The sequence below is a fragment of the Vipera ursinii genome (genome assembly GCF_947247035.1).
Source record: "Vipera ursinii genome assembly, chromosome: 5".
Taxonomy (NCBI): Eukaryota; Metazoa; Chordata; class Lepidosauria; order Squamata; family Viperidae; genus Vipera; species Vipera ursinii.
Window position 1 is genome coordinate 82828407 of NC_139518.1, and position 15907 is coordinate 82844313.

General features: G+C 41.2%; 1 protein-coding gene across 1 annotated transcript in view; it reads right to left on the reverse strand.

The window, feature by feature from the left end:
• Positions 1 to 563: 563 nt before the first annotated feature.
• PALD1 (phosphatase domain containing paladin 1) overlaps positions 564 to 15907 on the reverse strand; it is a 141813-nt gene continuing 126469 nt past the window's right edge. Inside the window, exon 20 of the mRNA XM_083364774.1 lies at positions 564 to 1561. Coding sequence (XP_083220900.1) covers positions 1412 to 1561 — 150 coding nt within the window. The 3' untranslated portion in view covers positions 564 to 1411. The remainder of the gene's footprint in view (positions 1562 to 15907) is intronic.

A 15907-nucleotide genomic window follows, 5' to 3' on the forward strand; every position in this document is an offset into this window, starting at 1 on the left:
ATTAATGTGAAACTGGTTATGGGTGGCTGAATACACAACATTCTTGACTGGACAGACCTGGTGTAGAAGAATTTCATTATTGCTGGCTGGCTGCAATTGGAAAAAAAGTGACAATTTGGAGCTGGGGACTCCGCAAACATAGGTGGTGACACTATTGTGCAGCTAGCACAACTGCTTGCTCAAAATTGGCTCAACCTATAAATCTGTGTATTAAACCAAGTGCAAAGTAGTCACAAAGCCTAAAACTATGAGGAAGCACCTACACTAAGGTGAGGGACCTACAACCTAGAGATTGGACTTTGTTTTCCTTTAAAAAAAAAGTTTTGCTTCTCCATCCAAGAAGCTTCTTTATTTCTTCTGCAAGTCCTGAAGAAGGTTCTTGGATGAGAAGTGAAACTTTTTCAAGGAAACCCCCCCCCACCCGAAGAAAGTCCAGTTGCCTTTTGAAAAAGCACCCGTGGGACATCTTTCTTGTTGTTGTCATTGTTGATAGGGGCAACAACATCTGCTAGGTTGTAGGTCCCTCACCTTAGTGTAGGTGTTTCCTCATGGACAATATTTTTAGGCTCTGTATGATTCAAAATCTCTAGAGACATCAAAAATGCTGAGCTCAAGTTTAACGTAGGCTCCCCATCCAATTCAGACCAAGAAGGCAGGACAGGTGAATTAACCATTCGCTGAATTCAGATAGGCACCGTGTGTGTGTGTGTGTGTGTGTGTGTGTATTTGTATGCCTAATTCCAGAAACTCTAGAAAGTTCAGCATCCTCTTAGGCATGCAGTGAAAGGTCCACATTGGGCCGTGTAGGTAACCTTCTCCCATCCTTGGCAGAGTACAACTGTCCAACAATGGTGATTACCAATTAAAGTATCATAAATGTACATCAGCATCATCATAACAAAACAAGAGTCAAGCGCAAGGAAGTACTTAAACCACATGGAACTGTCCATTAAATGTTTCCTACTTCTGCATATACATAATATACAAGTTACCTTCGGCAGCAAGTCCTCAGAAAAAAGTCTTTCCTGGCATGCTGGGGACCGGGAGAAAGTCTAGAGCAGGGTTGTCAAACTGCCGGCCTGTGGGCCAGACGCGTCACGCAGAAGCCGTGCCCACCCCATTGCCGGCAATGGCAAAACTGTCCAGCTACACTGCGCGACATCACCTGACGTCGCGAATTTGACATGTCTGGTCTAGAGCATCTGCTTTGTTTACATTTATTTTATTCTACCTGGAAAAAAAGAAACCCTAAAAAAATGTCCTCGAGGCTGTTTTACCTCTTTATCTTGGAAACACAGCCCTTCTTTAAGGCACACATGTCATAAGCTTCAGAGAGAAACAGAGAAAGAAGGTGATTTAGCCACATCTGGAGAAGTGCTGCAGTCCTCCAGGTCCTTAATAACGTTGAGTCTTAAATGAATTCTCCTCGGAAGGGCAGGATGCTACGGCTTTGCTCCTGCCAGCGATAGCGAAGCTGGGAGAGTGCCTGGCTGTCCAGAGTTTCAAATTCAGAAAAACCCAGATGGTTCAGGATCTCATAGACACCCGCCTTGGCTGCCACCTGTAAAGCAGAAAAACGAACCAGGGATTAGGAGAGAAGGGGAAACACACAGAAAGATGGTCTTAAATGGTTTTTTTTAAATTAAAAAAAAGAAGTGAAAAGATCCCTCATGTTGTTTTTTTAATACAGGTAGTCCTCGACTTACAACTTTTCATTTGGTGACTGTTCAAATGACTAGTTTTTACACTTAAGACACTGTAGCATCCCCATGATCACATGAACAAAATTCATATGCTTGGCAACTGGCAGGTATTTATGACAGTTGCAGTGTCCTGGGGTCCTTAGCGACCATCTGACTTAACAACTGCAATGATTCACTTAACCACTTGTGGCAAGAAAGGTCATAAAATGGGGCAAAACTCGCTTCATGACTGTCTGCTTAGCAACAGACATTTTGGGCTCAATTGTGGTCATAAGTCGAGGACTACCTTGTGCCAGCATGCAAAAAGGAGGAAACTCATTTGCAGTAAGCATCGAAATAAGTACACAGCTCTCTCTCTCTCTCTCTCCCTCTCTCTCTTTCTGTGTGTGTGTGTGTGTGTGTGTGTGTGTGTATACACATATTTGTGTGTGTCTGTCAGAATGATTAAGGACACATTTTGAAGGAATTCCTTACTGACAGAGGAGAATATTTGTGATATTTTATCTACTGCATTGATGATGCTACTTAATTTGCTAATGAAACGTCTGCAAGAAACCCACCAAGCTCGGAGAGCACCGGGGACCTACAAAGTTCCTTATTCTCTGCTAAGGTACTTTCAGATATATTTGCAATGCTCCAATCTATGCATTTTCCAGCCACACATCCACACGCTTTGATTCGCGAGGGCTGGGTTCTCTCTTGATATTTTGAGCTAGTGGGTGCAATCTGAACTCTGACAATGTTGAGTGTGTTGGAAAGCAGGGACAGAAGCTTATCCCTGTAGTAACTCCCTGCCTGGCCCAAAGGACTATTTCCCATCCAACAAATCAGTGAGTTGAAAATACAAGGTCACTTGTCCAGGCAGGGCTCCACAACGCAATGCCCCTTTTTTGAACTTGCTGAAGTCCTTCCCCAAGAGAAGCTCCATTGACGATGCTTATAGTGAAGGAACCCGGCCCAAAAAGCCTGTCATGAATGCCAAGTCACATATTTGCCTCCACAAGACAAACTGCAAATGATCCCTTCTCGTGGAAGGCATAAGAGCAGACTTTCTCCAAAGCAAAATCAACAGGGAAGCTGTGGGCCTCTACATCCATCATCTCTGGAAACTGGGGGTTTATATCAACCCACTAGGATTAAAAGGCTTGCAAAAGGACCTAAGACTTAGTTTAATTCTGCATTTTAAAAAACAAGAGTTTAATGAAATTAAATGCATATTTGCAGTTATCCAGTTATTTTTCTCTCTGTATATTCATTCTTCAGTCCAGCATTAAGAAGGTTGATGGTGAGGCAAAACAAATGGAAAAAAATGTAATAACAATGGTTTATGCAAGTAAGAAAATGTTTCAGGGCTATTTCCCCCCAGCCCACATCAAGTAAGTACAAAAGTAATCCAAAAACCATTTGGGAGACTGTTTCATCTAAATATGATGCAACAAGACAAACATGACTATGTTTATGCTTTTCTCCTAACAAATAATTCAAAATGCAGTTCTTATTATTTCCCCTGTAACTGTTATTAATAGGCTCCTCCGCACCGAATATTTGTAGCTGCTTTGCAAATCGAGTCTCTGACCAGTCAAGAAAGCGTCCCCCAAAATTGCATGTATTGAGGAAAAAAGATCTGCAGTCCTTTTAGAAAAAGGCCGTTTAAACTGCTTTAGCTTCCAAGAAGTGTATATGTATGCATCTTTGAGTGGAATCCAATGAAAAATGCACAGTGTGGCGATCAGAATTTGGCTTGGCCATGCTGACATCATGATTATGGAAAAGATGTCTATCATTGCTGCCATATAAGTCTCAGGAGCCTGCAGGAGCCTAATGATATACATAAATGTCAAATGTTCAAACGTTTATAGTAGACAGATACAATAGAGTACAAAAATCCGAACTACCAACCTCATTGGAGCAATATAAACATCTTTATGGCATGTTTTCAACTAACCAAAGTCCCTCAGAAGATCTCCTGTCTTCACTTGTTTCCAGAAGAACAAGGAACACAGAATAAATCTAGCTTTCCAGGAAGACTGTTATGTATTAAATCATGAAGAAGCAGCTTCTCCTGACCTCAGGTTAATAGGAAATGGAATGTCTTGCAATTCCCCTATAACTTCACTGTTACAATTCCTAACTAGGATGATATTCCATGAAAACTTAGATCATAATAATTGGTTATTCTAAAGTGCTGCAAGAGTCTTCTTGTTTTCCTTTTTATGGAATGAAACCATTTTTTCCCCTGTTAAACTGAGTTAAATTTATTGTCTGTTTACGTAACAGTTCTCACAACTTGCTCCAATGCCAAGAGCCTCTGGGCTGCATAGATCAAGCAAAAGGAAAACAACATCATCATCATCATAAATAGTTAAATCCAAATAAATATCAAAAACAAAATATAATAGTTAAGGAAAGCAGGGCAAAAGAGGCCCAAAGTATTCAGCCAATTGTAACACTGGGATGTAAGACTGAGGTACTGGTTCTTGTACTGTATTTTGTATTGGAGTTTTATCCTTGTAAGCCCACAGTCACTGAGATTAAGTTGGGCAGCCAAATATATATATATATATATATATATATATATATATATATATATATATATATATATATATATATATACATATATATATATATATACATATATATACATATATATATATATATATATATATATATATATATATATATATATATATATATATATATATATATATATATATATATATATATATATTTCTTTTTTCTGCTTCATGTTTTTTGGAAATGGTTGGGAGTGTTATTATCAACAAATTAAACTCTTACATCATATGATTAACTTCGGAAATAACTGGTCAAGTTTATGAAGCCTAATTTATAATATGTCCATGAGGTTTTTCTAAATATTTTAAATCAACCTTTACTAGTCCGAGAGACCACTTTTTAATATTTTTAATGAAGCCAGGAGGCTATCACATAGATGTCCTAGAGATTATTATTATTCCCGATATTCTGTGAATTTCATACACTAATCCTATAATATCTGAAAGTAACTTTTCTGTGACTTACTGAATTATTTTCCTTCAACTTTAGCTGTTATTCCTGCAGTCTCATAAATGTACACTTTCCTAAAATCAGAGTATAGGTAGTCTCATTTAAAAATGCTAATTGGGACTGGAAGCTACATTGTGAAGCAACATGTACATTGGAAAATCACACGACCAAATGCAGTTCCAGCAGTCCCGGTTGGAGTCATTAAATGAGAACTGTGTAGTTAATTAACTAAGTATCCACGTGACACAATTTGCGACTTTTGTTGTTTGTTCTTTATTTTTTTATTTTTTTTATTTTAATTCCATTTATATCCCGCCCTTCTCCGAAGACTCAGGGCGGCTTACAAGCTTAGCAGTAGTGTGTGTTCCACTTAGTGTGTGTTCCACTTAGTTGCAGGGTCCATTTCTTTTATACTATATTTGCCTACTTCTTACAGTGACGTTTATCAATAACCAGATCATCCCCATTGTCTTGTCTGCAGAATCTAACAAGGATTAGACCTAAAAGGGAGTGACTGCCCTAGGGTTACCTCGCTGGCTTCTGAGATTTAATGGGGGACTAGAACCAGGGTCTCCCCAATCCCAGTCCAGCACCCTAGACACAACTTCATGGTGGCTGTCCCTAGAAAATATACTCTTAAATCAGATAAGCCTCTTTGGGAGGACATGGGGTTACAGATGTGCAATATTAGCCCCTTGATAGGCAGGTAAGATAAAGAAATTCAACTTTTTGTATTTATTTAGCATATGGTGATGTTACTTTAGCCAGGAGACTACAATGTTAAGACAAAGTAGTTATTTGGCTGCTGATGATTGCTAGCTTGTTTGCTTCATGCTCACACGCTATACAGAGTGCACCACATGGGGCGAACTAGCTCCACACTCAGATGAATAATGGCATTCTGAAGCATCATTCAGGACTTTTCCCACCACCAATGTCACATCGCATTTGGGCAGGTCCAGCATTGGTTGAATCCGTACTGTTGCTTGAAGCGCCATTTTCCCCACTGAAGTGGTACCTCTTGATCTACTTGCATGTAACATGCTTTCGAACTGTTAGATTGGCTGAAAATTTATTTATTTATTTATTTATTTTTGGGACATATGCCTCCCTATCTCCCAAAGGACTCAGGGCGGTTTACAACAATAAAAAAACAACAATACAAAAATTAAAAACGAATTAAATAACAGCCCCAAAATAAATTAACTACAGTTAAAAATTAAAACATATTTAAAAACCCATCATCAATCCAGGTCAGCCTGATGGAAGAGAAAAGTTTTGAGGTCGCGGCGGAAGGACCGGAGGTCTGGGGCCATCCGAAGCTCAAGGGGAAGCTGGTTCCAAAGGGCTGGTGCTCCCACAGAGAAGGCCCTCCCCCTGGGGGTCGCCAGCCAACATTGTCTGGCCGACGGCACCCTGAGGAGGCCCTCTCTGTGTGAGCACACTGGGCGATGGGAAGTCGTCCCCAGTAGCAGACGGTCCTGCAAGTATCCCGGGCCTAAGCCATGTAGGGCTTTAAAGGTAAGTACCAGCACCTTAAATGAGGCACGTGACAGGAGCTCACCCTGTCATGCGGTGCTAGGACACGAACCACTGAAACACAACCTTCTCCAGCCTCTTTAAGCCACTGAGCCTCACTCAACTTTCTGTATCAGGCTTTGAAAAGCCGTAAAAGAGTTTTACAGTTTAATAGAAGAGTGCATCTTGCATTTCACTTTGTATTCCCAGGACTCCAGAAAGGCATGGGAAATATAAACAGTGGGGAGGTTAAACTGGTACCTTCCAGGTGCTTTGGAGTACAATTGCCAACATTCTTGGGCCACTTACAATGCTGTCTTGAACTAACCAGAATTGATGTTCAAAGCATCTGAAGAGCACTATCTTATCTTTTCCTAATTAGATAGACCACTGGATCTTTATTTCCATAATATCAACCAAAGTATTCATAGCAATTAAGGAGAGAACCTTAAAAACAGTCCATACCTATCTGTTAGATGTGGCAAATATTTAATGAATCAGGAGACTGGAGGTTTGACTTCCAATGTGGATCACAACATGGCTCCCAGAAATTTTTCACAATGGGGAAAAAAGATTTTTTTTTGTGTCCCTTACACAATCTGTTCTATGGCACAATATGCTTCTTTTTTTTTTCAAGAGCAGGATAATTGTGTGCAGAGTACATTCTTTCTCCCCTTGCTCAACCCCTTTCGTGCAGTACGCTTCTGACCTGCATGCATTTCAGCTCCATCTCTCCTCCACCCACTGGATTAATGTCATTTTCCAGCAAATATCTTTAACCGAGAATAGCCAGACTGTGATTGTAACCACAGCTGGCAGATTCCTCTTTCATCTCTCACCAAGGAGATCAAACATGCCAAGATGAATTTGCAAAGCTAACTGAGGCAGAGAGGAGATCAGGCTTTCCCATCATGCATACCAGGCAGGAGCTCTTTGCTTACAGCTTACACAAGCAAGAAAAGTTGAGAGGCTAATCTCAAGGGAACAGATCAAATGTGCTTAAGCAACCCATTTGCTGCCTGTTCGCCTTTTCCCATTCCAAGTAATTATTTGCACTTCTGCTGGGCGATTCCACTATATAGTTAATCACTCAAGCTCCATTTCAAGTGCTCTTAAGCCTATTAAGGATCATTTAAGCTACTGGCCCATCCTGCTCATTAAAAGATGCAGGTGTTTTTGAGGGTGGGGACTCTCTGTGGACTCTTACTGGAAGAAATTCAACTGAAGTTGATAACGCTAATTTTTTATTTTGCAAATTCCATTTAAATCAAACCAATTCCACCCCTTGGCTGGTCCTTTACCAATATCCTTTGAGATGTTATGTTTTGACTAGAAAGAAACAAACAAGAGAGCTTGGTGGGAAACCAGATGCTCTGCAGCCAGGATGACGGGACATCTTCAATGAAAATCATCTCAGAGGGAGAGATGGAACATAGAATAATGGGGTTGGAAGGGTACTTGGCGGCCTTCTAGTCTAACCCCCTGCTCAAGTAGGAGACACTATATTGTTCTGGACAAATGGCTGTCCAGAAAACCTGAAAACCTCCAGTGATGGAATGCCCTTGGTGAGTTACAGCAGGGCTGTACAGCAGATGGTACGTTGGCATGTGACAGGTGGTACGCGGCCCTGCCCAGCCTAGCCAAGTGTAAGGGGGAAGGGAACGAGACAAAGCGGTGCAGCGCAGGACTTGCTGTGAGAGAGTCCTTGAGAGCTGCAGGGCTGCTGGGCCGAGGCAAAGGCCCCGGATCAGCACTTCCGGCACACCCAGAAGAGAAAGGAGGAGGAGAGGGGGGCAGAGACACGAAGGGATATAAAAGGAGGCCGTTTAAGTGAGATAGGGAGAGGGGGGGAAAAAAGGCAGCCTTCGGAGGAGGAGGAGGAGGGTCAGCTGGAGCTGCACCGAAAAGGAGGAGGAGGAGGAAGAGAGGAGAGGAGATAAAACAGGTCCACCGGGAGCCGATCTACAACTTCTGTGGCAACCATCCGTGCCGGGTGCACACACAAGTGGCAGTGACAAACAGGTAAGAAACGCAGCTTGGGGAGTGTTGCCCCTCTGAGAAGAATGAAGAAAGGCAGTGTCCCCTGAAGGAGAACAGCAAATGGCCCTCGCCCTCTTGACACGCCCGTGGACTTGGGGGGGGGGGGAGAGGGGACACGGCTAGCGTATGATATTTAAGGGATAATACTTAGTTCTCCGTTCCTGCTGTCTCCAAATGAGGGAGTCAACTCCTTGACAGTGTTTTTGTTCCAGAGTTCTTGCTGCTGCAGCAAGTCTTTATAAAAGTTTTTATAAACTTTATAACAAGTGGTGCAGGGTTCCCCCATGGATTTTCCTTGTTGGAAGCTGGCTAAGAATGTTACAAATGGTGATCACACGACCCTAGGAGAGTACAACTGTCAGTTGCACAACATGACAGTTGCCGAGAGCCCAAATTTTGAGCACCTGACTGTGGGGATGCTGCAAGGGTCTGAAGTACGAAAAGCGGCCATAGGTAATTTTTTTTCAGTGCCTTTGTAACTGCAAGTGGTCGCTAAACAAATGGTTTTAAGTTGAGGACTACCTTTATTTGAAATTGTGGGAGGATTTTAATAGATACCTCCCTAAAATGATTGGAATGGATGTATATTAAGAGCCGTGGTTGACCGGTGGTTAGAATGCAGTATTGCAGCAGGCTAATTCTGCTCACTGCCAGGAGTTCGATCCTGACTGGCTCAAGTTTGACTCAGCCTTGCATCCTTCTGAGGTCGGTAAAATGAGGACCCAGATTGTTGGGGGCAAATATGCTGACGCTCTAAACCACTTAGAGAGGGCTGTGAAGCACTATGAAGCGATATATACAAGTCTAAGTGCTATTGCTAAGTGCTATACGCACAGGGTTCCTGTGAGAGTGAAATAGAGTGGATAAACCACAGATGTTGCTTTCAGTTCCTCATTGGGGAAAAATATTACAAGTATTTAATTTCGGTTCTACAGCGAACAGTCAACTGTTTAACATGACTTTTACTAACAAACTATTTCATAAAAATAGTTAACAAAGACCTAACAATCTATCTTCAGATCTTCTGTACCTTCTGAACAGAACTTCCAGTCCATGTACGTGAGTACGTACAAATGCAGTGATAACCTCCACATTATATGCATTTTCTTCATGAAATACTGGTGCATTGTTGCCCCACGTAGGATAACTATGCTTGTAACATAAAACATTTATCCTGTTCTCTACATCTCTGGTGGATTAGACTAGAATTTAATTTTGTTAACACATGTTTCTCCCGGCTAATAGTTGTTTCCGCAATTCCATGCGCACACAAAAAACTTGCAAATTAGGGGCAAAGAGAGAGAAAAAGTAGGAGGCAAGGACCACCCCTGTTGCTTCCACACAGCTTTCTAAGTTAAAGGATGGGGTTGACAACAGCTCGAAAAGATTTGAGTGCTCGTGGATAAAAGAGAGAAGAAAGCCAATGATGCAATGAAACAAAGACATCAAAAGGTCTTTTGTGCAGAATAAGGCAGCAAAGAAAGATACGTTAGATGCTTATTAAAGATTCGGGGGGGGACGGGGGGTGATTCTAAGCCTCACTGTCAAAACCAGCAATGCTTTGCAGCTGATCTCACTCATTTCCTTAATATGAGCTCACCCCATACAGCAAAGTGTAAAGCTTCCTTGGGCCACACTATGATTTTTCCTTGTGTGCTAAGGACTGTATTCCAAAAATAGGTCCAGGATTTATTCTGGGATTTGGATGAGTCCTCCCTCCCCACACCTCCATCTATAGGGGTCTGGAAAAAAGTGATGCTTTTATTGCCCAAGGAACACACTGCATGCCTGCTCTAGAGACTGTAATCTAATTTATCTTTGAAGAGTTGAATCACTTCCTGTTCTATTTATTCAAAAGCTATGATAAACTCATCTCAGACTAGGAGAGGGTGCCTTCAGCAGAAGGATAACAACAGAGAGAAAAAAGATAATTGTCTTTAAAATAGTCACATTTTGTGATGTTCCTCCTTCAAAACAGAAAAAAATCTACCTCCAATAATAATCTAAATAAATAGGAAAAAATAAATAAAATTAGTTTCTAAAAACATCTTCATGAATCACATAACCCACATTTATGTCCAGAAACATAGAGCTAAGTTTGTGGAGTGTGTGTATGTACAGCATTGGCCAAAATTGTGGAAACCTTTTGGGAAAAGTGTATTTTTGAGGTTTGATGGCTAATAACACCATTTTTTTTGGAGTAGTACCATAAAATTGTATATCAGTGGAAAGATAATTTAATCAAGAATGTAATGCAACAAAGTTTGTTCAATTATCTGTACTGTATTCTATGAAATGTTATAGCCAGAAAAAGGAAGCACAACTTGCTTAGGTTGACATCGGGTAGCTTTCCTTCATCTGATTGTAGCCAATGAGTATGAGTGTTTAGAGAGCCAATCAGGTGTCATCTTGTTTTGGCAACGAGCCAATCAGATCACAGTAGGGTTCAGTTATTGATGGCATGTTTTGAAGCTGAGAGGAGGACGTTTGTCGGTGTGTTATGTGATCGCTATCAAGCTGATTGGGTTTTTTTTGCGTTCTTTCATTTAGTGAGCTTGTAAAACGTAACAAAATTAAAGCAATGGCGCAAAGAGTTGACTGGTTGCCCAGAAAGTGATGTAAAATAGTATTATTAAGTGAACAAGGCTACAGTTATAAAGAAATCAGAAGAAAAAATGGTGGAAACCTAACCAAAGGTGGCATTTCTACTGTAGCTTCTTGGATGAGAAGCAAAACGTCTTCAAAGAGAAGGCAAGAAAGTCCAATTGCCTCGTGAAAAAGCACCCTTGGGATAACTATGACCTAGATCACGGGTGTCAAACTCAATTTCATTGAGGGCCACATCAGCATTGTGGTTGCCTTTGGGGGGCCGGGTGGGTATGGCCAGGTTGGGCGCAGCCTACTGGGTGGGCGCAGCTGGAGTGCGTATGGCCTACTGGGTGGGCATGGCCAGCTCTACATCATTGGCATCAAGGGTGCCTATGGGGGCCTGGACAGGAATGGGACAGATCTGGGGGTCTCTGGCAGAAAGAGGGTCTCTGGGCCAGGGCCAAGCCAGTGGGGACCGTTCCCTCACTGTTTCCAGGATGGCTTCAGGGGCCACATGAAACCACTTTGCGGGCCGGATCTGGCCTCCGGGCCTTGTGTTTGACATGTCTGACCTAGATAGACAGAGTTGGAAGGGACTTTGGAGGTCTTCTATTCCAACCCCCTGCTCAAGCAGGAGACCCTATACTATTTCAGACAAATGTCTCTCCAATGTCTTTTAAAAATCTCCAGTGATGGAGCACCCGTAGCTACTGGAGGCAAGCCATTCCACTGGTTAATTATTCTCACTCTCAGGATATTTCTCCTTAGTTCTAGGCTGGTCCTCTCCCTGATAAGTTTCCATCTTGTTATTTCCTGTCCTGCTTTCAGGTGCTTTGGAGCATAGGTCGATACCCCTCTTCTTTGTGGCAGCCCCTCAAGTATCTAGGATGAGGATTGTATTACGTCCTTTAGGAGATGCCCATTAGCTTTCTTGCTGGAAAGAGGGGAAGCCTGATTTCATCAAAGTTCTTTTCTTCCCACACTTTGATGGGAGTATATCAGGGGTAGGCAACCTCGGCTCTTTTATGACTCGTGGACTTCAACTCCCAGAATTCCTCAGTCAGCATAGCTGACTGAGGAATTCTGGGAGTTGAAGTCCACGAGTCATAAAAGAGCCGAGGTTGCCTAGCCCTGGACTATATCGACCTCAACATAGGAAAAGCGACGAAGATCATTTGCAGCATGAAATGAAACGAGGAGGACTCAGTTTGCAGTGATTCACCACAGAAATAAGGTTTTTAGCCCTGGATTAAATTATACATGGGTGTAAAAACTATCCCAAAAATAAATCTGGTAAATCACATTGTCAGACCTGTCCCAAAGGAATCACTCAGGAAAGCAGACTGTCGACTCCAATTGATTGAAGTGGAAAGAACTTTTTTTTTATGAAAGTTGTTGGTTGCAGGAAGGTGAGGTGGAAACTGAAATTCCTGCTCACCGATACAAAGAGCCATGCCCACCGTTCCCCATCCCTCCCGCGCCCGAAATGTCTAGTCCAGGGGTCTTCAAACTTGGCCCTTTTATGACTCGTGGACTTCAACTCCCAGAATTCCTCAGCCAGGCAGGCTGGCTGAGGAATTCTGGGAGCTGAAGTCCACGTGTCATAAAAGGGCCAAGTTTGAAGACCCCTGGTCTAGTCTGTTGCCACCCAATCCGTGATCATCATGATGTTGCGGAAAACTCCAGGTTGTTTAGGCTGCTGGAATTTCACACCCGGGGCAAGGTGCCAAACTGATGATGGAGATCTGGGCACATATATGGATTATATTATTATACATGAAGTGAATTTGAGGAGGTTTGCTCCAATCCTGATCTTGAGCGTGTACAGCAATTCAGTGATGGAAAAATAAATCTTACATATGAAATCTGTCAAGGATGTCCCTTATAACTGCTTACTGGATGCTGAAGTCATTGCCTGCTTCATTGGATAAATGGAAAACATTGGAAGTAAATAGTGGCTAAACATAAACTGTTATTACATACAAATTACACTGCTATATCTCCTTGATAATTATGTATTTTCTATACAAAAATGTAGTGACATTAAAGGTGTTATTTTGATACTTCATCATGTTATCCACATATCTGGAATAAGTCCCATATGACTCCTGTCCAATTCTATTGTTTCGTTGTAACTGGGTTTTTAAGTGTGGTTTGAATTCTTTAAAAAAAAAACAGGAATAATTATTCCAAGAAAACATTCCTCATTTGCAGTTCTAAATATGTCAAAGTGTTCATCTCCAATGAAAATCAATGGATGCATGCGATTTAAAATTTCCAATGAGCTTGGGCACATGCTGCAAAAAGGAATATTACTTCAAGATTTGCATATTTAATTACGGTATCTTATTTAGTATCTGTGAGGGGACGCAGTGGCTCAGTGGGTTAGGATGCTGAACTTGTCAACCAGAAGGTCGGCAGTTTGGCGGGTCGAATCCCGAGTGCCGCGTAACAGAGTGAGCACCTGTTACTTGTCCCAGCTTCTGCCAACCTAGCAGTTCGAAAGCACGTAAAAACGCAAGTAGAAAAATAGGGACCACTACGGTGGGAAGGTAACAGCGTTCCGTGCGCCTTTGGCGTCTAGTCATGCCGGCCACATGACCACGGAGACGTCCTCGGACAAGCGCTGGCTCTTCGGCTTTGAAACGGAGATGAGCACCGGCCCCTAGAGTCGGAAACGACTAGCACGCATGTGCGGGGGAACCTTTACCTTTACCTTATTTACTATCTGTAGCTTATTTCAAGCAAATTAATAAAATAATAAGGATTTTTTCAATACGAACAACTATAGTTTCCTTATCTGAAGTTATGATGATCAATAATCATGGGATTTTCAATATTCCTGATTTTTAGCTTTAATGCTGGAAATGTATTTTGATTTCCAATGTTTTAACAAAATGTTCGAGTCTACTAGTTCTTTTGGTTTTAATATGTTATTTTAGTTTCATTTTAGTTTTATTATTTTATTGGAATGCATTTTGGGTGGTGATGGTGAACAAATTGCCATTATGGGTTAAACCTGAAAATTATTGTACTTATGCATTTAAATCTTGGCAGTTGTAAAGCACAAAGTTTTTAGAATTAATTTAACATTTTCAGCTTTGTCAGCTGTTATTTTGGGATTTCTTCTAAATAATTCCATAAACTGGTACAAAATGGATTTTTGGTACTTCTGAATTTTACAGTTTGGAATGGCTGAATTACTACTAGTAGTAAATACTATTACTATTAGTATGGGGATATGCCTTAGATAAACTCTGTAGCTATGCTATTTTGAAATAAACAATTTAAAGCTATCCCTAAGGTAGATATTAGTAATTTGCAAGAAATCTGTTACCTGGTTAGATTTTACTATAGTAGTAAATCAACTGAAAATCATCTTAACAATATTAAGTGTCTTTTTTATTTTCTTTAAAATAAATTAATTCAAGAAAAAAAGATTTTCATGATTAATGGAGTCACCAGATGTTTTTAAAGGGCTGGTCAATTTTATTATTAAAAACGCAAAATGGATGAGCAGATACTTAAATGCGGTTTGGGCTTATTTTACTAATACTCTGTTTTGGTTTGACATCTGATTGCTAAAGTAGTTTTACAAAGATCATTATGGTTTAATTTTACTAAAATGTTGTTATACAGATTTATTAAGCAAATATTATTGTTCAACGTTGAAAAGACAGAGTTGTAGTTTCAAGAAACGTGTTTACACTGTGCTGAGGAAGTGGCTCTTCTGACATAATACAATGCATGTTATTTTGTCATCCAGGTTATTTTTACTGTCTTTTCTGTTTGTACTTTTTTGTGGAACACAAAAGGAAAAGAAAAGCGTAGAACAGCAACGGCAACAGAAATTGGCTTTCAAACAAGAGCTTGCAGCTTCGTGTAAGGTATTTTGCATTTTCTAAGCCATACGGTGAAACAATAGCAAAGGAGACACTGAAACACCAACGAGTTCATCTGTGGACAAACCACAATTCTTTCTTTCAAGGACAAAATTAGATTTTGGCTGTGACAGCCAGGGATGCCTTAAAAAGATTGACAGGAGGAGAAGCATATGAAAGCAATTTTGGGGGAATTCTAGAGAAAACAGGGAAGGGCCATTGTGTGGGAGGCGTAGACACCGAAGCATAGGGCCAATGGAGGATAAATTGAGAATGTAATCAGAAGACGCCCCAAATGGAAATGTCTGGTGGGAAGAACAGGATAGAGATAGAGGTCTAAGAGACTAGAAATAAATGGCTTCTTTCCAGCACAAAGTGTTTCTATTCAAGCAAGTAAACAGTAGCTTTAAAACTTAACTAAAATAAAGGTCATGAGGCCCCTCGGCTTTCTCTCTGAATGATTCATTCTGAGGCAACAATCCTCTGGAACGCCTATCACAATGTTGGTAAAGAGCTTGGATGCTTCTGCTATATTTCACAGTACATAACTTTAAAGTTTCCTTTCAATTAACCTTTAAAGTGTCCCATGTCCTTTTCACTTGTGGGTAGACGGGCTTCTCTTGTTGGGCAGCTATCCTGACGTTGTTGTTGTTAGCTGCGAAGTCGTGTCCGACCCATCGCGACCCTATGGACGACGATCCTCCAGGCCTTCCTGTCCTCTGCCATCTTCTGGAGTCCATTTAAGCTCAGGCTTCAGTGACTCCATCCAGCCACCTCATTCTCTGTCGTCCCCTTCTTCTCTTGCCCTCAATCTTTCCCAGCATTAGGCTCTTCTCCAGTGAGTCCTTCCTTCTCATTAGGTGGCCAAAGTATTTGAGTTTTAGCTGCTATCCTGATATTCTTGAACAAATCTGTTACCTTGATTAGGAAAAGTTAAGGACATAGAAGGCTGCTTTCTATGGAATCTCACAATTAAGCCACCTAGCTCTGTACTGTCTATGTTGATGGGAAATGATTCTCTGCAGTTTCGGCTGTTTTCTGGAGAAGTACCGAATTAGGCAAAGATCGTTTTCCACCACTACAAAACACTAGCTCAGAATCAAGACAGCCAAACCTGGGATAGCTAAAGGTCTGAGGTTGAAACAACAGTCA